The sequence below is a fragment of the Typopeltis vanoorti genome, chromosome 18, assembly GCF_054136105.1.
Source record: "Typopeltis vanoorti isolate ZY-2024b chromosome 18, IOZ_Tvanoo_1.0, whole genome shotgun sequence".
Lineage (NCBI taxonomy): Eukaryota > Metazoa > Arthropoda > Arachnida > Uropygi > Thelyphonidae > Typopeltis > Typopeltis vanoorti.
Genome location: NC_143566.1, coordinates 69,302,980 through 69,330,001, shown reverse-complemented (window position 1 = coordinate 69,330,001; position 27,022 = coordinate 69,302,980). Strand labels below are relative to the sequence as shown.

The 27,022-nt window shown below is 34.7% G+C and overlaps 1 protein-coding gene across 3 annotated transcripts in view; it reads right to left on the bottom strand.

Moving 5' to 3' along the window:
* Vinc (vinculin) overlaps positions 1 to 27,022 on the bottom strand; it is a 274,672-nt gene that overhangs the window by 102,441 nt on the left and 145,209 nt on the right. For all 3 annotated transcript variants that reach the window (XM_090408245.1, XM_090408246.1, XM_090408247.1), the window contains exons 13-15: positions 24,323 to 24,388; positions 10,122 to 10,233; positions 1,300 to 1,497 (exon numbers count right to left, since the gene is read on the bottom strand). In XM_090408245.1, coding sequence (XP_090264371.1) covers positions 1,300 to 1,497; positions 10,122 to 10,233; positions 24,323 to 24,388 — 376 coding nt within the window. The remainder of the gene's footprint in view (positions 1 to 1,299; positions 1,498 to 10,121; positions 10,234 to 24,322; positions 24,389 to 27,022) is intronic.

The following is a 27,022-nucleotide window of genomic DNA, read 5'->3' as shown; positions in this document are numbered from 1 at the left end:
ATAAACAGTGGAAAATTCAAATACAACAAATTAAAGCTACATGCCAATGCAGCTTTAATTCTGCTATCTGCAGAATCATAGCTACATAGCATGTAGCTATGATTCTGCCAATGGTGCCATCAATTCACTCCTGTAATTTTGCTCAAACTAATTTTAACTTATATGAGAGCTGAGTTAGAAATAAAAGTTTATCAAAGACTAGAGACCACAGATCAGAGTCTTGAGCAAAATTACAGGAGTGAATTGAAGGCACCTTGGCAGAAGCATATCAAAAATGAAGCTATCAGAAAGCAACCTAACATTGTTAGCATTTAAAAATGAGTGATCAGAGCTAATCAAAGCTGATGTGATCACCTAAACAGATAGGAGAGGAAAGATTAGCAATGCAGGTGTTTGATGCCAGGTTAGCATGAAAAAAAAGGCATTATAAAAGGCTGATGGATGGACTGATGCAGTAAGTAATGCCTTAGAAAACGGAACATAACATTTGATAATACTGGAAACCTGACAAATAGCATTAATTTGGAAAAAAATTGTTAACAATATGCTAGTAATAATGCAATGTTAATTATGAGTTCTATCATAGCATCCTGTACATCATGTGAGAGTACAATATTGGGAATTAATGATGACTAAATATATAAAACTATTTTAGTAGCTGAAGAATGAGGCCATGTAACCTTTGTAATGTCTAATATTCTAACTTGAAGGGTTACAAGTGACTTATCATATATCCAATTAACGAAGATGTGCCATAATAAAGAATAAAGATAAAGATCAAGGATAAATAACCTTCCCCATAAAAAAAATAATAAATAAAATGCAAAATAACAAAAAAATGCAACTGAAAAATAGATAAAAAAAAGTTGTTTCTCATATTTTGTTTTCCATGAAGCAGAATATTAATGATAAAAAACAATTTATTTCTCCTTCTATTCACCCTTGGATTAAAGTAACACTCTAAACATGATGTCTTTAGACTAAGAGATACCTCTGTCAAAAGTGAGGTTTTCTGCAATATTAGACATTACCAAACGTTTGTAAAAGTTTGTAATGTGTTTGGCTTGTGCCAACAAAATAACCATTTTGTTGGTGAAAGTCACACAAAATCCAGTCCACATAATAAACAAGAGTATCCTTCCAATGTTAACATTTGTATTCAGTGCATAATATCTAGTTATGATGCATATATATATATATATATATGTGAAGGTATTCATATATCATAACTAGATATTATGTTTTATCAGTTTCTTATTATAAAATGTAATTTAGTTTGAATAATTAAAATGTTCTCACCAAACTGCAACTGATCAGCTGATTGATTAACACGGTTCACAAAATAAGGGTCTTCGGAGTTATCTGATTCTTGTTTTGCCACCATCAATACTCTATTAGCTAAACGGGCTATACTAGAAGTATTATCAACCATTTGTTGAGGATGGTGATGACCAATTGCCTCTTCACAAGCAGCAGTGTGAAGCATAATGTTGTCCTCTACAAAAAAAAAAAATAAAAATAATAATAATAATAATAAATAAATAATAATAGTAATAATATATAAATAAATTTAAGCTTTTTCCACTCAGTAAATAATAATAGTATCATTACATGACAAAACTAATAAATATTTATATTACATATGAAATATTACTCATTCAGAAATTAAGTATAAATCAACAAATAAAGATGTTTGTTTTAAAGGCTTTTAGGTGATTAGAAAAACTGTAATAAAGTTAACTCTTCCTGTAGTCACTATAAGTTCTCTACAGTGTGACAAAAATATACAACACCTTTAAAAATAATTGTTGCTATGGATTAGCAGTGAAAAGTCTGGTAAGATTGTGTTTGATTCTGAATTGAATGTTCATTAGACTTCTTCCAAGATTCTTTATTTCCGCCTTTAGCAGTATACCCTATTATAAGTTTTACTCTTATTATTATGATTTTGTTGTTGTTGTAGTCTGAATACTGTTGACTTTTACTGTATTGTACTATCTCCCATAAAGGGGGATAGACGTAAGCTGTCGGATCTGTTTAAGTTAGGAGAATGAAGTAGAGTTTCACGTGTTTCTTTATAAAGGCGTTCCATGAGAAACTGACTTTTGTGAAGAACTCTTGTCTTTCTCCAATGAACTCTGTGTCTAGTGAAGATGGCATGTTCTGCAAGTCCAGACTTTTCAGGTTTAAAGTATTCAATATAAGATTGGTGTTACTAATTTAATAAGCCGAAAGGCTATTTTACAGGCGAAATTGTTAATAGATAGGGGGATGGTAAATCCCTCTATAAACCTTACTATATTTCTTCTATAATCTACCCTTTCTCCTTCAATATACCCTATTCCTCCTATGGGTTTAAATTCGGAAGAAGGCGAGTTCAGAAGCCTTAAGGTAGCAGCCCTACCACTGAACTATTCCATCGTCAGGCTAGTCCCCTGACATGGAGAACATAACCATACTTGTAAGCTGACAGAAAAAGATCGGATTGAATCTATAAAAAGGGAAAATGAAAATGGAAACGACAAAATATAATACACATAGCAAACTGGAATGTAAGAGGAATAGCATATAAAGAAATAGAATTAGACCAGTTATTAAATGAAAGAAATTTTAAAATAGCAGTAATCACTGAAACAAAAAAGAAATTAAAAGGAACTATGAGAACTGAAAATTTTAATGTGATATACAGTGGAGTCGACAGAGACCAAAGAGCACAAGCAGGAGTCATGATTTGGATTCATAACTCCCTTTCAAAACAGTTAAAACATTATAAATTATGGAATGAAAGAATAATAGAAGCTAGAATAAAAATAGATAGAGGCTATTTAACAATAATTGGTTTATATGCCCCAGAAGAAGGAAGAGAACAGGATAATATTGATTTTTATAATCAGCTACAAAATATATATAATAAAATAAATAAAAATGATTACATAATTTTAGCAGGAGAATTAAATGCAAGAATTGGAAACACGAAAATTAATAATAATATAGGAATACATGAAGAACACACTCTAAAAAGAAATGGTAAAAAATTGATCGACTTTGTAGTTTATAATAACCTAAAAATAATGAATTCCTTCTATAAACATAAAGACATACATAAATATACTTGGGCAGCAAGAGGATGGAAATCAATATTATATTACTTCATATTAAATGAAAAGACATCAAAATTTTCACTAGATGTTAGAGTTCACAGAGGATATGAAATAAGCAGTGACCACTTCCTTGTTAAAATAAAATTAAGATTACCACCTAAATGGCTACAAGTAACAAGAACAGAAAGAAAAATTGAAACATTTGTTTATAAAACTAGACTATTGAATGACACAAATGTACAATGGCTATATGAACAAAGAATTAACCAGTATCTAGATAAAATAAAACAAAATAAAGAAATAGAAATAGAATGGCTTAACATAAAAACGATACTAAATGCAGCAGCAAATGAAAGCTTAGGAAAGACCAAAAAATTCAATAAAAGAAAAAACTGAAAATCTGGGATGATACAATCAAAGAAATAATCAAAAAGAAAAAAAGAAACCTATCACAAATGGTTAAGCAGTAAAAGATTAGAAGATGAAATAGAATATAAAAGAATAAGAGCAATAGCTAAAAGAGAAGTCAGAAAAAGACATAGAGAATCATGGAATAAATTTGTTTCTAATTTAGAACATGATTTATATAAAATAAGACCCAATGTATATAAGATTTTGAAACACCTAAATGCAGATACCAAAGAAAACATAAAATTAAACCCTGAATTGAAATTAGAAGGAATTTCTAAATTACTACACAGAACTGTGGACAGACAAATATTTTAAAAAAGACAACTGCCAAACAATTAACGAAAATGAAAAGGAAATAACTGAAGAAGAATTAGAAATCAGCCTGAAACAAGAAACGGAAAATCACCTGGAGAAGATAAGCTAGGTTCAGAACTATATAAATACGCAGGAACAAGATTCAAAGGAAGACTCTTATTATTTTTAAATAAAATTTACTCAACTGGTATCCTCCCAATAGAATGGAAAAAAGCAATTATGATTCCTATCTTTAAGAAAGGTAATAGAGATGACCCTAAAAACTATAGAGGTATCAGTATACTAAATTCATGTTACAAAATATACAGCAGAATCTTAAATAACAAACTAATGAAATATTCCGAAAACTTTATTCTAGAGGTACAAAATGGATTTAGAAAAGGACGATCATGTATAGACCCAGCCTTCTGCCTAAAATTAATAATAGAGAAAAGAAGAGAATATAATTTAGAAACACATATTGCATTTATTGACTTTGAAAAAGCATTTGACAAAGTTAAAAGAAACATATTATTTAACATATTAAAAGAAAGACAAATACCAAATAATATCCTAAAAGCTGTCACAAGTATATATGAAAATAATCAAATACAAATAAGATTAAATCATGAGCTATCATATACAAGAGAGATAAACCAAGGGGTCCGACAGGGATGTCCCCTCTCAGCAACTCTTTTTAATATCTATTTAAATGAAATAATAATAAAATGGAGTAAAAATTTACATCAAGGAATTAAACTTTCATCTACAGTTAACTTAAACACTCTCCTCTTTGCAGACGACCAAATAATAATTACAAATTCTGAAGATAACTTACAGAAAGCTATTTTAAATCTAAATGAGATATCCAAAGATTATGGTATGATAATATCAACGGAAAAATCAAAAACTATGGCCTTTAAAGGACAAGATCCAGCAAGAACTAAAATAGTATTAGATAACAAGATCTTAGAACAGGTGAATTCATTTAACTACCTAGGATGTATGATCACTTATGAAAATGAAAAAGATATAAACATAAAAATTGCAAAATATTTAAAAATAACAGGAGTAATTAACTCTATATTTAAACCAAATCTAGTTCAAAAACAAACCAGGCTAAAAGTATACAATACATTAGCCCTACCGGTCTTAATGTATGGAAGCGAAATCTGGACAATAAAACAAAAAGACAAACAAAGATTAACAACAGCAGAAATGAAGTTTATGAGAAAAACTGCAAAGTATACCCTATTTGATCACAAAAGAAATGAAGATATTATGAAAGAATTAAACCAAGAATCAGTAATTGAAAAAATTAAAAATATAAACATAAATGGATGGAACACGTTCAAAGAATGAAAACAGAAAGATTACCAAAACAAGCCTTAAAGTACAAGCCATTAGGAAAAAGAAAACCAGGACGTCCTCTTAAACGATTCAACGATGACTTCTAAGGCTGGAACAGGCCATACTAGGCCTAAATCCTTGATACGTATGATGATGTAAATCCCTTTATGTTTTTATAGCCGGGTACGAAACTCGGATCGAAATCCATACAGTTTCATGCCAAAAAAATTATCGGCGAGCCCAAGTGTAAACGATCACTTGGGTAGTACAACACCTTTGCATGGAGTTGCCCTGGTGTTGTACTACCCAAGTGATCATTTACACTTGGGCTCGCCGAGAGTTTTTTCGGCATGAAACTCTATGGATTTCGATCCGAGTTTCGTACCCAGCTATAAAAACATAAAGGGATTTACCATCTCTCTATCTATTAATAAGATTGGTGTTCTTCTAGCTGAATAGAGGCAGATCTTCCCTTAAACAGATCTTAGATTTTGTTTCTTTATTTACAAATGTGCCTCTTTCGGAAAGCATTGAATTACTACAACAGGAATTTCCTTCAGACATTGAAAAGGTATTTGATTTTGTAATAAATTCTGGTTATTTTTCCTTTAAAAGTCAGTTGTATCAACAAATTGAAGGAACAGCAATGGGTAATCCTCTTTCTCCTGCTATCTCCAATTTCTTTATGGAACATTTTGAACAACGTATCTTTGACAACATTTCTCCCAGACCTACTCATTGGTTCAGATATGTCGATGACATTTTTGCTGTATTGAATGCCTCTTCGGATGAATTTCACCAATTTCTCACTAAGTTAAACGCATTTTATCCTAGGATCAAGTTTACCCTAGAAGTAGAATCAAATAAGCAGTTAGCCTTTTTAGATCTTCTAATTCTTTGCCAACCAGATGGTAACCTACATTTCTCAGTTTATAGAAAGAAGACTCATATAGGCCATTATATCCATGTGGAATCTCATCACCATCCCAGTCAAAAGGCAGGAGCTATTAAAACACTGGTTCATCGGGCCCACTACTTTTGTTCTTCAGACGATCTTTTACAGAAAGAACTACAATATATAACTTCTTCCTTTCTATCTAATGGTTATAAGAATTGCTTCATTAAAAGAACTCTGAGTATTTAATGTCTTCCTCTTCAAACACAGAAGAAATAACGCGCATTACTATCCCTTATGTACAAGGCATCAGTGAACGTATAGCAAAAGTTTTAAAACCACTGAATATTTTTGTTGCCTTTCGACCGTTTAGAAAAATCTCCACCTTTCTCACTTCTCCTAAGGACAAGCTTCCACATCTTAATCATCCAGGTCTCTACCAGATTCCGTGCTCTTGTGGATTATCATATTTCGGACAAACGGGAGATCTGCCTCTATTTGGCTAGAAAAACACCAATCTTATATTGAATACTTTAAACCTGAAAAGTCTAGACTGCAGAACATGCCATCTTCACTAGACACAGAGTTCTTCACAAAAGTCAGTTTCTCGTGGAACGCCTTTATAAAGAAACATGTGAAACTCTACTTCATTCTCCTAACTTAAACAGATCCGACGGCTTATGTCTATCCCCCTTTATGGGAGATAGTACTTTACAAATCAGCTAATCTTTCCTAACTTTTAATTGTATTAATTTTTTTTTTTTTTTTTTTTTTTTAGGAAATTTATTGACCTTTTTAGTTATGTTACACTAGCTACTCAGGTGGCGCTTTTTGGAATTGTCAGTTATTGTTTAATTTGAGCTTAATGTACTGAAGATGCCTGTGACACACAGGCGAAAATTATACTATTAAATAATCTTTGTGCGTGAGTTTTTTCCGTTATTAATTTATGTATATAAGACAGTGTTCAAACCAGTTTTAACTTATGGATCTGAGAGCTGGGTCAGAAGTAAAACACTTGACCAAAGACTAGAGACTGCAGATATGAGAGTCCTGAGAAAGATTAGAGGTGTGAACAGATGGCATCAATGGCAATATCATATTAAAAACGAGGATATTAGGAAAGAACTTGACACTGTCAGCATCTGGGAGTGCATTAGCAGAGCTAATCTCAGGTGGTATGGTCACTTAAACAGAATGGGCGACGAAAGATTAGCAAACAAGTGTTCTCTGCCAGGTTGGCAGGAAAACGACCCAGAGGAAGACCAAGATATAGGTGGATTGATATGGTACAAAGTGCCTTAGACCAGTGCTTCCCTAACTGTGGGCCACGGCCCCCTTGGGGCCATAGGTTTTGTTGAGGGGGGCCGTGAAATAATGAAAACAAATTTAAAATGTTTTAAGACTAAGTAGATTTTTTTTTTTTTTTAAAAGAAACATATTTAACTTTTATTATTTATTATTTCTTTTTTGTTATTTTTTATATTTTAATGGAAAAATTCACACATTGGTGTTGGTTCACAAACTTTGCTTCCTGCGTATTTCGGCGCTTAATGAATATTAGTAAATATTGCATATTCATATGTTTCATTTCAAAGCAGTGGTTAATTGTATTTACTTCAAAAGCTCTCCAGGGAAGCTCCAAATCTTCCTGTCCTTTTTATCATGCGGCTTTCGTAATCAGGGACTGTTGATATTGACTTTATATACATACCAAAACTCCTTTTATATTATCACTGTCATCCGAGCTAGTTTTCTGTTACCAATAAAAGTTTTGCATATACTTCACACATGAAAAAAATCTTAAACAAGTTCATGTGGGGTGACAGTAACTCCCTTGCAGTGGTAAACAACATGCCCTCCCTAACAGCCACTATACTGCAGAGGCAATAAAAACAAGTACTTTTATTATGCCAGTGAATAAGGTATGAGGAGTCTGTGTAATATATTTCTCAACAATAGTGCAATTAGAGACAACTGGGATAAAAACACACTAATTAATGAATCACCTGTCCCCTCATACAGAAACTATGCTGTATAGACTGAAACAAAACCATATGTTGCATGGGCAAACACAGTATCTAACTAAAAACTATTGTTATTAATTAGATGTGTGTGAGTTCGATTTCCCAAGGCAGCAATAAAATTCAATGGAATGTTAAAATTCAACCGAACGTGTTAAAATTCGTAAAAGTGTTAAAACTAAGTAAAACTAAGTAAATATACATATATATATATATATATATAAAATGAATGTTATGGCAATTTCACATATGGAATTCAGTTGAAGAGAGTTAGCATTTCAACTCAATTGTCAGCTATGCTTTTATCTTTCGGTTGCGCGATCTTTTGTTAATACCACACCAATCATATGCATGTTTTAATAACCTGCCTTTGCTGTCTGTTTTGCGTTAGGCTTAATTGCCGTAAAGGGAGAAAAGTCACAAAAGAGAAAAATGTTCCTGGTCCGGGGATTCCCTTATTTAGGTAATATTCACTAATTTCATGTTATCAGTCTGCGGTGTGCCAGTATCGGTAAGTGGTGATGTTATTTGATCTATTCTACGTTAAATAAGTCCCACAGCCTTATTTACATCTAGTTTACTCAACTCCCCAAACACCTCTTGCTCACTTACAGTCAGTCTCTCCTCCCCATCATCAACTACTCTCAATCTCTCCATGAAGTCACATTCACAAGATTGAAAGATCTTCATGAACTGCTCATTAAGTATCTCCACCACACATTCTGCAACAGCTGTCTTTATACCATTTTCTCCAATCAATGTCATCCTTCCATAATCATTCTTTCTTTCTTTTGCTGGCTACATATCGAAAGAACTCCCTAGGATTCTTTTTGGCTTTATAAGCTAACTGTGTTCATACCTCTCTTTAGCTACTATCACCAACCAAGTCACCCTCCTTGCCTGGTCTTTGTAGACCTCATGAAATTGGTTATTTCCACTTCTCTTATGCTGCCTCCACAATGCCCTTTTTCTCTGTATCGCATGATTAATCACTTTATTCATCCATCTCACACCTACCTTATTTAACCTTCTCACCCATGGAATACATTTAGACATTGCATCTACTAGATAGTTTTTGAAAATCCCCCAAGCTGCATTGATCTCTTTTCCAGCTAACTCCTCATTCCATGCTACATCCACAAGCTGTCTCCTGAGCTCTTCATAATCCCCCCCCCTTGTAGTTCCACATATACCCTTTTCTCACAGGGGTCCTCGCACTGCTGGCAACCACCCAGGTAATCACCTCTTGGTCACTCTCACCAATTGGTGGATGATTTGACATCTTATTTATAATTACATCCTCTGATGGGATGACCAAATCCAAGACCCTTAATCCTTGTGTGCCCTCTGTTACATACTGTCTGAAGTAGTTATCCCTCAAAAACTCAAAAAACTCATTTTCTTTACTTCCAGTTGCTATCTCATCATTCCAGTCTTTATGGCCATAATTAAAATCACCCATAATGATCACCCTTTTCTTATTTACTTGGCTAATTTGACTACACATTTCATTATCACCATCATCCACATTACCTGGTCTATAACAACATCCCATCAAGTATTTCATTCCATTCACCTCTATATCACACCATACTACCTCAAAACCACTGGCACTATTTCCGTCTTGCATCTCTACTTTGTATGGACATAACTCTTTCTGATATGGAGGGATCTTCCACTCAGAAACTCAGCTCTACACATAACAGACAAACTGGCTAGAAGACACACACACACACACACACATACTGACAGACACAAATAGTGTCTGTCAATATGTGTGTGTGTGTGCGTGCATGCGTCCGTGCTTATTATGGGGGTAAGGTTAACTGCAACAAATGAAATTTATGAGAGACAAAGTTACATGGCCACAACATGGAATGCAAACAAAATAAGATAGGAAGATACAGAATATTCATATTCTGTTTAGAGTATTAATTATTAATATGTATGTAATACCATGCATTAGTGTAATTTTATTACACATTCTTAATAGCATCACATATTAAAACTAAATGGTACATTGCTCCTTAAGGAATAATAGCATACCTGAAACTTTCATAAAACTCGTAGTGTCTGTGGCTTCATCTACAAGATTTCGCATTTTCTGAATACTTTCTGCATACTGCCTTTTAAGGTTTTCAAAATGCTCATCTGCAGCCTGACAAGAAGCCAAAGTTTGAAATTAAGAAGACAAAATTTCTTAAAAACATTTTCGCAGAAATCTAGAATATATATTTTAAATAACTATAACTGTGTAGGTATTATTTCTGAGTGCTCCTTTTTTCACAATGTCACTGGCTCTTTACTTAGATCTGAGGACATTACTGAAGTGTTATAAAACTAATATATGAAGAATAATATAGGAGGGAAAATTGGACATACCTTTTTTGGATGTTTTCCATCTCCTTATCCTGGTGATATGCATTCATCCGCTGTTAAAGGAAGGGGGAAAGGTTTGGAAAAGTGGGGGTAAAGGTAATGTTGGGGAATTATTTGAAAAAACTCAGGTTTTTTATATGTATAATAATAATAATAATAATAATAATAATAATAATAATAATAATAAGGGTGGGGTAGAGAGCATTTGAGAAAGGGGGTAGGGTGAGAAAAGAATCTGAGGATTGAAACGGCTGATATAGTCTGCATTTAGGAGCGCCCTGACTTTTTCCCATCAATCCCTTCTTCCCCCCCAAAAATAATTTCTATCTTCAGATCCTTTTTCTCACTCCCCCTCCCAAACGCTCTCTACCCACCCTTAATAATAATAATAATATTATACATATAAAAAAACCGGGTTTTTTTCAAATAATTCCCCAGCATTACTTCTACCCCCACTTTTCCCCAAACCCCACTTCCTTTAACAGCTTAACAGTAGATGAATGCACATCACTGGGATAAGAAGACAGAAAACAATATCCAAACAAAGTATGTCCGATTTTTCCTACTATATAATTCTTCATATATTATACGCGTGGATATATTATTCTTCATATATTACTTTTATAACACTTCAGTAATGCCCTAAGATCTGAGTAAAGAGCCAGTGACATTGTAAAAAAAGGGGGGCACTCCTAAACGAAAGCAGGCTATATTAGCCATTAAAATAATATAACTATGTAACTACAGAAAAATTTTTCCCTTGATTACAAAGTAAATTATACTTGCCAAGAAATTATATTCTTGTTTAATCCTTTAACCAACTTTAAGCAAACACAGTTAGTGCATAAAGAATATTCATGACTAGGCTACTTGAATAAAGAGGCTGATGACCTCACATCAATTGCTTTAGTATCCCTTAATACAAAGTATACTTCCTACCAGATGTGCACAATGCAAAAATATATGACTAGATTTCTGTGAATAATTAACTATGTAGCAGACGACATTTTGAAGAGAAAAGGTTTTTTTTTGTGAGGAATTCTGATGGTAACAGAATCATTAAAAATGCATTTTTAATGATTTTATAAACAAATGCATTACATTTGTTTATAAAATTTACTTTGGTTATGAAGCAAAATGGTTGTATCATAGCTTACCTTACCAACACAGGTGGTACAAATATCATCTCATTGTATAACATGGATCAAGCATATTAAAGCAAGTTTCACAGCTTACACATTCAAAAACTCCAACATATTTCATCCAATGTTACATGAACATTATCAGAAAGATAGACCATTAACTATGTTCAAAAGACAAATCATAAATCATGCGTATATTAGCTCAGATCTCGGTCATCTAAAGCATATGATATTACACTATTAGAGTTTAAAGGAACAACTGTAGTAAGTTATGTAGATTAAAAAAATAATAAAACTATAATAAATAAATAAATATTATTTAAAATAATTATCAGTTGAAAAAAAAAACAACTTATGAATAATTAATTTCAATACCCTACATGAAAGGAACCTCAGAACAAATAGCAAGGAGTCTTTGCAAATTCGACCTATATGCTTCCTTCAAACCAGCTAACCAGCTCGGAAATTATCTTCCTACCATCAACAAAGGATGCATTACCACCTCTTTCCTTACCAGGTAATGCAAGTTTATCAAGTACCCTGCTCATGTCATCTTTACTATTTTGGAGACACTAGCTGTTCTGCCTTGATTAGAATTGAAGGACATCAAGATTATATTACATTTTTGGAATCTGAGTCTGGCTTGCTTCTCACATTATTGACACTAGGCACAAAGTTCTTTGGAACCAGACAAAACTTCTTCACTCCAGCTAGTTCAAATTCAATCATCTTTTCCTTGAAGCATGTGAAATGCTAAGAAATTATCTGAACCTGAATTGATCATTTTGTATGCCAATATTATGGGAAGTGATCACTATTAATTGTTCATAAGTTTGTTTTTTAGTTACCGTATTTGCCGGCCTATAAGATGCACCCCATTTTTTGTACACATTTTTTAGGAAAAAAACTTTATTACTGAATATTATAATGAATTTACAGTATTTGAAATATAAAGTAATAAGTAGATCTACTTTCAACAAATACCTAATCTAACTAGGAAAGAGTACTCACCTTTTAATCTTCTTTGTCAAAACCCAGAAATTCATCTCCAGAGTTAAATGAAGAGACACTTGAAACTTCTTCTAAATCAGAATCTGAGTCCTCATACAACAAATTGTCCTCTGTACCATCCAGTGCATTACTAATGCCACACTTCTTAAATGATTTAACCACTGTCTCAGTTTTCACAGCATCCCATGAAGCTTTGACCCACTCACAAACTAGCGAAATGCTAGACCTCTTCCTTCTTCCTGATGGCATAACCTCAAAATCTGAAGACTGCATCCAGCTGTTCCACTTCTCCTTCATAAATCCCTTAAATGGTTTATTAATACAGACATCTAAAGGTTCAAGCTGACTAGTTAGATCTCCTGGCACTACAGCTAACTGAGTTTTCAATTCCTTGAGTTTATTTTTAACATCTTCTGTTCTGTGAGAACGAAACTGATCCCATACTAGCAGGGTAGGCTTCTTCAACAGTCTGCCAGGGCGCCTAGACCAAATTTTATCTATCCATAACTTCATTCCTCCTCCATCCATCCAGCCTTTTTCGTGAACATGTACAAACACTCCTTTAAGCAGTTTTTCTTTGGGTAACATCTTCCTTTTAAAAATCAATAATGGCAGCCAATTTTGTCCCATCAGCACAGCAGGATAAAACAACTGTGTGAGTTTTTTTTTTGGAATCTACAGTTTTTTCAGGGTACATCAAAAGTCAGCGGAAACTCGTCCATGTTTCCTATTTGTGCAAGTTCAAAATTTTCTCGTTTCCTTGTGTTAATGACGAATTGATGAAATTCAATAATTTTTTCTTCATATTCAGCTGGCATCTTTTGTGATATTTTTGTTTTAGTCTGCATACATAGCTGATTTCTCTTCATGAATCTTGAACACCATGATGTTGATCCAGTAAAGTTGGCGATCCCTCTGTTAGTGTCTATCGCTTTTGCTTGATCATCTTTGTAGACACTGAAAGTCCTGCTTTTCTGTGGTCTAAAATCAAGTATTCGGTTCTGCCCCAAGTTCTGGCCATTTTGCAGTTCCACTTCGTATGTTATGTTTATTGTGAGTTGCTTTTTTTTAGATCCTCTTCCTGATTCCGCCAAGTTGTTATCATTTTCTCAGTTGGAGGTGGCCTGAAATGTCTCTCTGCAGCCCTGTTTCCATGCCGACGTTTTTCAGCCATAATGTGCCAAGAAATTTAGAGGAAATTTATCACCGTTCACAACAACAGCGACAACAATTGAAAAGTTTAAACGAACTTTCTAAACACACAGCTGTGATCGTTGATGAGAGCGCATGTGCATCCACTGAACTCTACCTAACTGGAATGCTCTCACACACCGCACGGAAGCAAGAAAGAAATTGCGTAACTCGGAACAGAGAAAATTTCAAGAAATGAAAGTAATAAAAAACTGAGTATCAGCGTATAAGACGCACCCTGTTTTTTTTTCAGCCCTATTTTCAAAGAAAAAAGTGCGTCTTATAATCTGGCAAATAGTAATCATTATAAATAATTTTTTGAAAAATTTTTTTTTTAATCTACACAACTTATACTACAGTTGTTCCTTTGAACTCTAATAGTATAAATCATATAATGATTTATATAATAAATCAAAATAATGACTTATGAGTCATTATTTTGATTCATTTTTTGAATGTAATTCTATCCATGTAACGTTGGATGAAACATATTGGAGTTTTTGAATAAATGCTATATAATTTTTATTACATGTGTAAACCATGAAACTTGCTTTAATATGTCTAGTGCACATGTTCCATTAAAGATATGTATCAAGCATTAAAACCAATAATTTGTATAACTTCAAGGCCAATTTTATCTTTGAAGTTTTATGAAGTTATATTTTGTATAAGGAATTCAAAAGCAATATTTTATCAAATGTACATTACATACAGTGAAAAAAAATCTTTGGCGGTTAAGAGAGGCGAAAGGGTGGATGAGATGATTGTGATGGTGGGAACAAATGACTTGAGTGGTGGTGTAAATAGGGTAGCGAGAGATATGAGATTCTTGCTTGAGGTGGTACGAAGAAGACACAGAGAGGAAAGATAGTGTGTGTGTTGCCTAGGTATGATAATGACAAGCTGAGCAGAAGAGCAGTGATATTGAATGACATAATAGCTAGAATGTGAGACAAGAGAGGACTGGAATATATGGATGCTTGGAGTGCATTTGAGGACAGAAACGAATTGTATGCAAGAGACCGCTTACATTTGAATGCGGAAGGACGTAGGCATCTGGAGAGATTGCTGTTCTGAACAAGTCAGTGTGTCCTAGGGAGGATGGTAGCAGGAGTGGCCTCTTGTGCGAATGGGTACTTGGGAGAAGGAGACGGCATCAGGTAACATTGAGCCCAGTGGAGTCTAGAAGGGATAATGCTGGGTATAGAAACAACTGCATTTATATGCTTTATACTAATGCCAGGAGTATCTGGAATAAGGGAGAGGAATTGGTGATGCAGATAGCATCAGCCTGGCCAAAAATTATTGGGATCACTGAGACGTGGTTGACAGAAGAGGATATAATAACAGGAATAGAAGTCGCTGGGTACAGCATTTTTCAGCAGGAGAGGAAGGGGAAGTGTGTGGTGGAGTACTGCTTATGATAAGTGATGACCTATGTCCTCTAAGAGTGGAGACTTTGGAAGGCAGTGACACTAATGATTTTGAAAGCATATGGTGTGAGGTAGAGGTGGGCAAGACAGGATATTTAGTGGGGTGTTGCTACAGACCCAGGAGCACAGAGGGTGGGGACCAGGAAATGTTTAGACAGTTGAGTTTGGCAAGTGCAAGAAGAATGATTGTTATGGGACATTTTAACTACAGTAGTATAAATTGGGGAGAGGAAGATGCATGTAGCAATAAGGGAATGGAATTTCCAGAATTCTTGAGGGACAAATGTCTTAGGCAACATGTAATAGAGGGAACAAGAGGTTCAAAAGTTTTGGATTTGGTTATAGCATCAGAAGAGTTGATAATAACTGAGATGACATCTCTCCCACCAGTTGAAGAGTGTGACCATATGGTTTTGACATGGAAAATGAATAGATATGCAGGAGTATCAAAGAGGGGAACGTATGTGGAATTATAAGACAGGTGATTATAATAGTCTAAGACGTCAACTTGGGGAAGTTTCATGGAGGGAGGAATTGAAAGGCCGGCATATCATTAGTGCGTGGAAAATTATGAAAGAATAATTGTTAGCAGCAATAGTAAGTTGTATACCACAAGTGAACAAGAGGACATAATTTGGAGTAAAGTGGATGACAAACAATATTAAACAGGAATTGCATGCGAAAAAGAGACTATGGAAGAGATATAAGTAGACAGGTGAAGAGAAGATGCATGAAGAGTATAAGACATAGGCCAGAAGAGTGACTAGTATGGTAAGGAAGACGAAACTGGAATATGAGAGGAGATTGGCCCTAAGATCCAAAGAAAATCCTAGGGAATTTTTTAGATATGTGGCCAATAGGAGGAGAAATGACTGTGGAAGAATGAGATTGTAGGATAAAAATGGGAATAGAGTGACTGATGCAGAGGACATAGTGGAATTGTTCAATGAACACTTTATTGGAATATTTCATCCTGGAGGAGTCAGTTTTAATGCTAGAGGGATAGGGCAGGTTCGAGGTACAGGAGGAGAGTGTGTTTCAAATACTGAGTACTCTGGATGTCAGTAAAGCTGTGGAACTAGATGGTATTTCACCATGAGTTTTGAGAGAATGTGCTAGGAGTGCCTTTGACCTGGCTTTTCAATGAAAGTCTGGTTGCAGGAAAGGTGCCTAGGGAATGGAAGGAAGGTAAGATAGTGCCATTGCATAAGGGTGGTAACAGACTGGAAATGTCTAATTATAAACCAGTTTGTGTGTCATCAGTAGTTGTTAAGATCTTGGAGAAAGTAGTGAGGGACCGTATACAGCATTGGGCAGATGAGGGTTATGTTATCTGTGAGAATCAACATGGATTTGTGAAGGGGCACTCTTGTTTTGGCAATATGGTAGCCTTTTATAATAAAGTTACAAGAACATTAGATGAGGGAAAGGCATATACTGCAATTTTCTTAAACTTAGCAAAGGCATTTGACAGGGTGCCATATGATAAGCTGATATTTAAGTTGCAGCAGTTTAAGTCTGGATATCAGATTGGTCAACTGGATTCAGGATTGGCTGTCCGATAGGTATCAGAGAATTGTGTATGGTGGGGCAGTTTCAAGGAAGCAGAGGGTTACAAGTAGGGTCCAGAGGGATCAGTACTGGGACCTATATTGTTTAACCTTTATATCAATGACATTGTCAGTGGATTGCAAGGGGATATTCAGTTGTTTGCAGATGATGCAAAGCTGGGAAGGATTATTAGTAATAGTAATAGTGCAGATGCGGCAGCCCTGCAAGAGGATCTGAATAAGCTAGATAGATGAGCAAATGAATGGGGGTGTCAGTTTAATGCAGCAAAATGTAAGGTCTTGAGGTTTGGGAAACATCGATAGGACACTGCATACTCTATGGGAGGAGTCATACTGGAGGAAGTAGAGGAGACAAGAGATCTGGGGTTGATGATTGATAGAAACCTGAAATTTAGGGGACATATTATAAAGGTGGTGAAGGTAACACAGAGGATTGCTGCAATAATGAGAAAGACACTGACCTGCAGAGATAAAACAGTTATCATTCCGTTGTATAAGACCCTGTTCAGACCACAGTTGGACTATTGTTCTCAGATTTGGTCCCCAGGATTTGAAGGGGATAAATTAACTGTGGATAGGGTACAAAGGCGGATAACAAAGATGATTTCAGGACTGTACAATGATAGTTATGAGGATCGGCTGAGGGAATGTGAACTGCAGAGTTTGGTGGATAGAAGGAGGAGAGGTGATATGATTGAGACTTTTAAACTGTTGAGAGGTGGTTACAGGGTTGACACTGGGGAGTTCTTTCGCTTGGTTGAACAGATGACAGAACAGAAGGAGTGATGACAAGAGGCCATTCCTGGAAGTTACGAAAGGAAACTGTGAGCAAGAGGGTGAGGAGTGGTTTCTTTGAGTGGAGGGTGGTTGAACCGTGAAATGCATTGCCTGATGGAGTGGTGAGAGCGAGAATGGTCAATGAGTTTAAGGAGTGGTATGATAGACTTTGTGTTTCTTAGGGGGGGGGACCTCCCCTCGATGAGTCTTGACAGACTTTATGCTCTTAGGAAGGGGACCTCCCACGATGAGTCTTTTGACTCCATGGAGGCCTGAATAATAATAATAATAATAATAATAAATCACTTATTTTATTATTCATAAATAAAGATAATGCACACTATATATAATACATGAATATTTCTAGTCAGATATCACATGTATTATTTCTCAAAAACATGTTTTCGCATTTCCCTTCTGCAACGAAACCACACAACTTCCTCCAAAAAAATCTGTATAATCAGAGGAACTTAGATTTCAAGGATATGCCACAATTACTGTTGCTTTTAATCCAGCCACTAGTAACTAAACATTTTTGCATTTTTGATATTTCTGAAGAATTCAGTAGCTCAGAAACAGAATATCATTGATGAAATGCAAAAAAAAAAAAAAATAAATAAAAAAATAAAAAATTACACATTGCTACATGCTGTTGGATAGACGTTCATATTTTTCTAGTTCATATGTCTACGTCAGTGGTTCTTAACCTTTTCGAGCTCATGGAACACTTATGATTATAAGAAAAATTTGGGGAGCACCAAAAGCATTAGGATCATAAAATTAACAATAAAAATATGCATGAACTTGATTTTTATAAAAATGGAACTTATTTTAGTGTGATACTTGAGCTTGTCGGCTTTTGCTGACTTCAGCAATATCAGGTCTAATATGTGATATAGCTACCCTCATCTCTTTGTCTATATTAGTAAGCCTTTCACGCTTTTTAGCTTTTATATTGGTTAATATTGAGAAAATGAGCTCACACAAATATGATGTTGAAAACTATAACAAAATTTTCAGTGCCCTTGTGGAGAGAGCTGGGTATTTGGCTTGGATAAAAATCCAACCTTTCTCAAGAGTTATTTCAGAGAACTTCACTTTTAGGTACGTTGACAAGGTAACTAATTGTTACTAATTTAATAAGCCGAAAGGCTATTTTACCGGCGAATATGTTAATAGAAAGGGGGATGGTAAATCCCTTTATGTTTTTATAGCCGGGTACGAAACTCATACCCAGTGAGTATTCCAGCAAGTGTACTGTGATAATGCAACATTATTAAAAATCATATACACATCTCTTAGGAGCTGGGTTTTACATTATGAGAGAATATTAAAGTTAGTAATGGAGCTTGTGCCACCTTTGCATGGAGTTGCCCTGGTGTTGTACTACCCAAGTGATCATTTACACTTCGGCTCACCGATAGTTTTTTCAGCATGAAACTCTATGGATTTAGATGGATTTCAATCCAAGTTTCGTACCCAGCTATAAAAACATAAAGGGATTTACCATCCCCCTTTCTATTAACATATTCGCCAGTAAAATAGCCTTTCGGCTTATTAAATTAGTAATTAACAATAAATATAGGAGTACACCACTTTGGCAATTCGATAGTAGAGGTATGTAAGTTCGTGTTCACTTAAAACCTTGATATTCCAGGTCTACCTACTCACTGATGAGACCTCAAAAAAAGTTGAAACCGGTCTGGGTAGTGACCTCTTCTCATAATGTAAAACAATATATATATACATCTCTTAGGAGCTGGGTTTTACATTATGAGAGAATATTAAAGTTACTGACGGAGCTTGTGCCACCTTTGCATGGAGTTGCCCTGGTGTTGTAATACCCAAGTGATCATTTACACTTGGGCTCGCCGATAGTTTTTTCGGCATGAAACTCTATGGATTTCGATCCGAGTTTCATACCCAGCTATAAAAACATAAAGGGATTTACCATCCCCCTTTCTAGTAACTAATTGTTCTTCTTCTTGTAAGGAATATTCACAACTCGATATATTAATTACACTGAGAACTGTGTCATGTGACTTCTTTCACCCGCAGAACACTTGTAATCAGTTCACAGAACACAAGTGTTCCAGGGAACACCGGTTAAGAACCACTGGTCCATTGTATTTACATTGAACCACTGAACCAGTGTATTTACAATACTGATGTACAAATGTACATCAGTATTGTAAATACAATGCAGATCTTCATACATTGATAGACTAATAAACAAACAAACATAATTCAGAAACACTTTGACACCAAAAAAAAACAAATGATGACATGACTGCAATACCTAGTAGTTTCATTAGCATATGGTGAGTATTACAGAAGGTGTACTGTGATAATGCAATATTATTAAAAATCATCAATTTGTATTAAAAAACCTACTTTATTAATAAAAAATGCTTTATTTATACATCACTTCAATTCTTCATTTCCGAAATGTAAATGCTATGTAAATACTGCTGCATAAATTGTATGATATTGCTGGACTTTGCAAAGGCATTTGACAGAATACCACATGGAAAATTATTACATTACTGGAGCAAATGGGAGGGATATGAAGTTGGGGTAGCTGATAAACATCAGAGGGTGGTATATGGTTGAGTGGAATAAACGAATGAGGGTGACTAGTGGAGTTCCCCAGGACTCTGTATTGGGCCACCACTCTTTAATTTGCACATTAATGATATAGTGGAAGATGTGAGAGATATTTAGTTGCTTGCTGATGATGATGCAAAACTGGGGGGGGGGGGGGGATTATAAAGTCCATATAAATATCTTGCAGGATGATTTAAATAAATTGATAGTGTGGACAAAGGACAATGGTTGTCAAGCTTTTGGGATGAAATGATTACCGTATATGTCGGCATATAAGACGACTCTAAAATACTACAGAAAACCCCTCGAAATCAAGGGTTGTCTTATACAACGAGTATAAAAAGGGAAGCTTAATTTCTTGGATGAACATTTAGGTAGTTACAATACATTGTTATATAAGAAAATAGGCAGTGTTTATAAACAAATCAGATTAATTTTTTGTTACATAAATTTATTTAAAATATTACAATAGATGTATGTCTTAAAAAAACAAATATTAATTATTAACATTATTTTTCATGTTAATTTTCTTCATCATCTGTTGAAAATAGTTCTTCAGATTCATTGTTTAAATGATCGTCATATGGATCCCAGTTCGAATCCAGTGAAATGATTTTGTTTTCATTGTCATCAGTGTTTCACAACAGATCATCTTCCACACCATCCATAAGATTAGAGGTAAATGATTTTTAAATGATTTTATTACAGTCTCTACTTTCACTTCATTCCATGCTTTGATCATAAAATTGCACAACATATGAAGTTGTGCTGCACTCAAACATATTATCAACATATTAAGCTCTGCTCCACTCAAACTTAATAAATTTTAAAAAATCATTTACAAACGGTGGATCTATGTGCGCTGCATCAGCGCACATAGATCCACCGTTTGTAAATGATTTTTCACCAGTCAACATCCAATTATTCCACTCTTCTCGCATGTGATCTTTAAATGGTTTGTTCAAGCAGATGTCTAGTAGTTGCAATATAGAAGTTTTCGTTTTTTTGTCGTATTACCAGATTTTGTCTGTTCACATGAAGTAGCTTGAAATTCTATACTTTCATCCGGATTCAATCTTGACCATTTTAGTGCATATGCTCTAATCATATTTCTTGTAACAAGATAACCATTCTGCCTTTGTTCAAATACTCATTCGAATTAATGTGGCCTGGCACAAGTGCGTTGAATGCTTCAGGCTTCAAGGTAAGGGATGACACCATGGTGGCAAGCTCTATTTCTAACATACATATAGCCTCGTTGGCATTGGCCAAGAGAACGTGGGTGGCAGCAATCTGCTCCTGTAATAGAGCAAAGCCAGTGAGTCTATATATGTGGAGATTTTGATGTCTTCTCCTTATTCACCAATGTCCCACTCAAAGATACCCTGAACTTCATCCAAGCCAAATTTCCTCCTGATATCTCAGCCCTATTTCAGCTCACCATGAAATTAGGCTTTTTCGTTTAGCAAGGAAAATTCTGCAAACAGATAGAGGGGACATCCATGGGTTCTCCACCCCTGGAAAACTTCTTTATGGAGACATTTGAAGAAAAAGCCTTAACTCTGCTCCACTCAAACCAACTCTTTGGCTATGCTATGTAGATGATGTGTTCGCTATTTGGCCACATGGCTTGGATATACTGCACAACTTCTTAACATACTTAAACAATCAACACCCCAGAATCCAAGTTTACTTTGGAAAAGGAAAAGGAAAACAATCTCCCTTTCCTAGACACTCTGATTACATGCCAGCCTGATGGATCCCTGGCTGCTTTCTCTGTTTACAGAAAACCTACACAGACATTCATCAGCAATCATCCCCCCCCCCACTTTCCAACAACATTGGATTATAAAAATCCTATATAACATAGCAAAATTAATTAGTTCAGATAAAAATGCCCTAACTACTGAACTTAACCATATCCTTCGCACCTTCTTTGCCAATGGCTACAACCCCCCAAAAAATATTAAAACCAATTAACCACAAACCCTCTCCCCACCTCCATAACAGAGATTACTCTAAATCTATCACCGTTCCCTAAAAGCTAATAAAAATACTAAAAAATTATGACCTGACAACTTGTTACAAACTATATAAAAAAATTGGCATCTCTTATCTGCTCCACCAAAGACCAGCCATTTCCCCTAGACCTACCTGGAGTATACCAGGTCCCTTGTAGTTGCAAACTGACTACTATGGCCAAACAAGAAGGACAGCTAATATCAGGATATCTGAACATAAGGACTATATCCAGTTCCACCAATACAGCCACTCAGGACTTGCTGACCATGCTTTGGACACCTGCCACAAAGTATGCTGGAAGAAAGCCATTTTACTACACTGCAGCAAGTATAAATATGAAAGATTATTCCTGGAATCAGCCTCAGCTCTAAAACTCCCCAAACCTCAACAAATTTGGATGCATGAGACTGCCCCAAATATGGGAAGCTTGCATTCTAATCAGCCAAGACAATCCAATTTTAGCCCACTAGGGGGGCACCTTAAAGACTCTAGGACTGACTGCAGTTGTTTTCTTCAGCCATATTTGTTTAGTGCTAGTGCCTCCATGCACATATCATTATTTTTATGTTCCCTGAAGATGGTAATGTAACATTACTGAAATATCGAAAGTATTAATTAAAGTTTTTAATTAATATTCTAGTCAGAGCCAGCGCTACCGCATAGCCAAACTGGAGAGTTGCCCATTTTTCATAAATTTATACAAAATTTTCAGGTGTATTATTTTTTTAATATTTTTTTAATATTTTTTATTTATATTACACGGCATGAGTTTATATTATATAAATTTATATTTATATTTTATATTTATATAAAATATTTATATATTTTAAATAAATATGAAATTCAATTTTATCTTGCTCAAAACTAAATTGTGATCACTTTCTATTTCAAATCCACTGTATAATCATGTCCTGAAAGAGTGGGAAAACACTGCTAGTCAATGAGAATTTTCTTATTTGTTGCATTTCCTCATCACGTGAATTTGTGCACTTTTTATGTTGGAACATGGTGTTAGTAATAACTAGTCCGTACCTTGAACAGAAATCCAACAGGCACTTACCATTATTATTAACTTCGCTCTTTATTCCAAATTTTCATAAAACATTTATATATTTCTGGTAATCATTTCCTACTCTGCTCTTTAGATCTCTGATAAGGACCAACTTTTCCTTTTTCATTGTGTCAGCTGCCTTCTCTAATGCTCTGAAAAATTCCTCCATTTCTTCCTTAGCAGACCCTTCTATGGGACAACAGACAGAAGCATTTCCCATTCTAATATTTGGCTACATCGCTGAACTTGATGTTGCCTGCCATTCAAGAAGATTATCCTCATATTTAGTGTTGAATACTATAGCTACTCCTTTTCCAATTGTTGAAGACTGAATATAACATTTTGTATTTGTTGCTTAGAAAGATCTCACCTATTTTTGTATTCTTTGTTTCAGTCATGCCTATTATGTTGATCTGGTACTTATTTAGTTTTGCTAGTTCCATTTCCTTTCCATTGATGCTTCTTATGTTGATAGTAACAATCTTGAATTCTGTTGATGTTGAGTGTTGGGATGTGTTCCAGGATTTATTCCAGTAGCTGACATTTTGTGCTGTTCACCCTGGTTATGTTGATGAAAACAACTGTTTAACCAGGCAATGCTGGTCCCAACTGGTATGAAATTCTGTCATGTTGTGCCATTATTTTACATTGTGGTTTAATCCAATAAGAATACCATTTTGTCGGCTAAATCCCAAATTGCCAGCCCATTTGTGTTTGTCCAGTATCCAGGTAGATACCTAACAAGGTGCACCATGAGAAGGTGAGGAATGGACATTAAGTCAGAAGCCCTGGTTGATTCTCAGGATTTCTTAAAAGGCTATGTGGAGATCTCCTCCCAGTTATACAGCTTTGACCCTTAAGCACCCCAATTTGGTTTTATGGAAATCAAAAATTATGCTGCTTTAGACCCCAGATGACTTTACTTTAAATGATGTATATGTGTTAAGTATTATTGATTATGTGTATTAAGATTAAAAAATATGCAGAAATTTAAGGACTGTATTCTTGCAAGAATACAATTTAAAATTTAAAAATTCAGTTTTCAAATTTTCATAAACCTTGCCTTATTTTCTGGATAAGTCATCCTGATTCTTCCTGCATTTACGAGCTGCGGAGTAAGACTTTCCACCTATGGAAATATTCATAATGTAATATTTATTTAAATAAACTCAAACATTAAAATTAGCAAAATCAACAAAATATACTTACCAACCATTCATTTATATTAGAAATGCCAAAATTTGATCCCACCATAAAAATGCTTAATTTTTTTTTGACGTAAATAAATTAAATTTTTATTACTCAAATCTCAATACTTTTTTAAATTTAAAATAATGTATGTTGCTTTAAATGTACATTCAATGTACATGCAAATTTGATGTTACATCGTCAGAACAGAACTAATTAAAACTTCCTACAGTATAAAAAAATGATAGTAGAAATTCTTCACATGGCTTACAGGTAGGTGGAAACACAAGCATAAAAATCAAACTGAAATACCAGCTGACACTAAATGATTATAAGTAAACCATTCTTATTTACAGCCAGTTTAATTTGGAAGCAAATACCTAATAATAATTACTTATTTCATTGTAAATATTTACTACTGTCCTTTGTTTGCACTTTATTATTTCATCTTCTAGTTTACTGAACCTCTAAGGTTCTTTATTACAGCACTTTTTGCAGCCAATTCAGGATTTCCATTTCAGCCAAGGCTTTTCAGATATTATCCTTAAGGCATTAGAGGAATATAATCATGATTTTTTCTAGGTTTCCACCTACCTGTAAGAATCCAGTTCACTATAGAAAAAGAAAATAACAATAACCTGCCTTTTCTAGATACTCTAATCAATCACCTTCCCAATGGCACCCTTTATTTCATTTTACAGAAAACCTACCCACATGAGAAGATACATATACAAACTTTCCTACACCCCCCCCCTCAAAAATATGATGTTGTTATCAAAACCCTTGTTAAAAGAGACTCCAATCTCTTTTCTACCAAGGCTGAACAATCTTTTATTCACCTGACTTTCCTGTCCAATGGCTATAATGCCAAAAAGATCAAATTAATTGTTCCCCTCATCTCACATCCCTCTCAACATGCTGATTAAAGTAATACTATCATTGTTTCTTAAATTCAGAGCACCACAGAAAAAACAGCCAGAACTCTAAAAGAGTACAATCTCTGCACTGCATGCAAACTTTATGTGAAGCTGGCTGCACTCATCTACTCTCCCGAGGATCCTCTACCTGCTTGGTAAAACTGGGAAATCCACTAACATCTGCCAAGAAGAACATAAAAAATATACATTTGTTGCCATAAGTATAATCAGTCAGGGCTTTCTGACCATGCCTTGGATACCTTGCACAGAATCAAATGGGAAAAAACTACTATGCTTCACCACAAAAAATACAAATTCGAAAGATGATTTTTTTTAGAATCAGTAGCAGATTTAAAAAATCAACCTAATCATAATAAATATGGCTGTATTAAACTTCCAAAGATTTGGAAAATTTTAATTCTTATGCCTCCTGCCCAACACTACCCATAGAATGCATCCCTCATAGGACGGTAAGCTTTCAGTGTTATCTTTTCCACTTATTGTTTTGTGCAAATCTGTGTGTTTTTGCAAATTTAATAGCATTTCCTTGAAGATCTCAGTGACCAAGATGAAATATAGGAGTGATTAAAATTGTTTTTTAATTATTTAAACATGTTGTATTTATTCCATTAAACCTTAAAATGATTTTCTCAGCTGATTTGCCTAGCTGCAGGACAAAGAAACCTGAGTTTCCAGGATTGAAAACCTTTCCACCACCATGTGTGACTGGCCAACTTGCCTTCAGTTGAAAAAGCCCTGAATAAAGGTTGTTCAATTCCTAGACAGGATTCGAACCACCAGGTCTTTCTATTCAAAAGTCAACATCGAAACTGACTAGCTATGGAGGCTCATTAGTCTTAGATAAAACTATCCCTCTAGAAAATAAAAGAAATTATCGCTAATAATAAATTTATTACATTCAGTATTTCAGACACTGAGGCGATCTTCAGGAGTATATGTAATATATACAAATTGAAACAAAAAAGACAAAAACTGGTGAGATCTTTCTGGACAATAAATACAAAATGTTATATTCAGGAAATGACAATCAAGGAAAAGAAGGAGTAGCCATAGTATTCAACACAAAATACGAGGCTAATCTTCTTGAATGGCAGTCAGTCTCAAGTAGAGTAATGTGGGCAAATATGAGAATGGGGAACTGGACAATGAGACTAATTTGTGCCTATGGTCCTACAGAAGGTTCTACTAAGGTAGAAATGGAGGAATTTTTTGAGGCTTTAGAAAAAGCAACTGACACAATGAAAAAGGAAAAGTTGGTCCTTGTTGAGGATCTAAATAGCAGAGTAGGAAATGATTGTGAGACATACAAAAATATTTTGGGAAAATTTGGAGAAAAGAGCAAAGCTAATAATAATGGCAAATATCTGTTGGATTTCTGCTCAGGACAGGACATGGACTGGTTATTACTAACACCCTGTTCCAACATAAAAATGTGCACAAATTCACATGGAGAGAGAAGAGGCAAGGATTAAGAAAGGTCTCATTGACTATGTTATTGTTGATAATGATGTTTTCTCCCTGGTGCAGGACACCAGAGTGTACAGAGGATTTGAAATTGGAAGTGATCACTATTTAGTCTTGAGCATGATAAAATTGAATTTCATATTGAAAAGAATAACATTTAAGAAAGTTTTAAA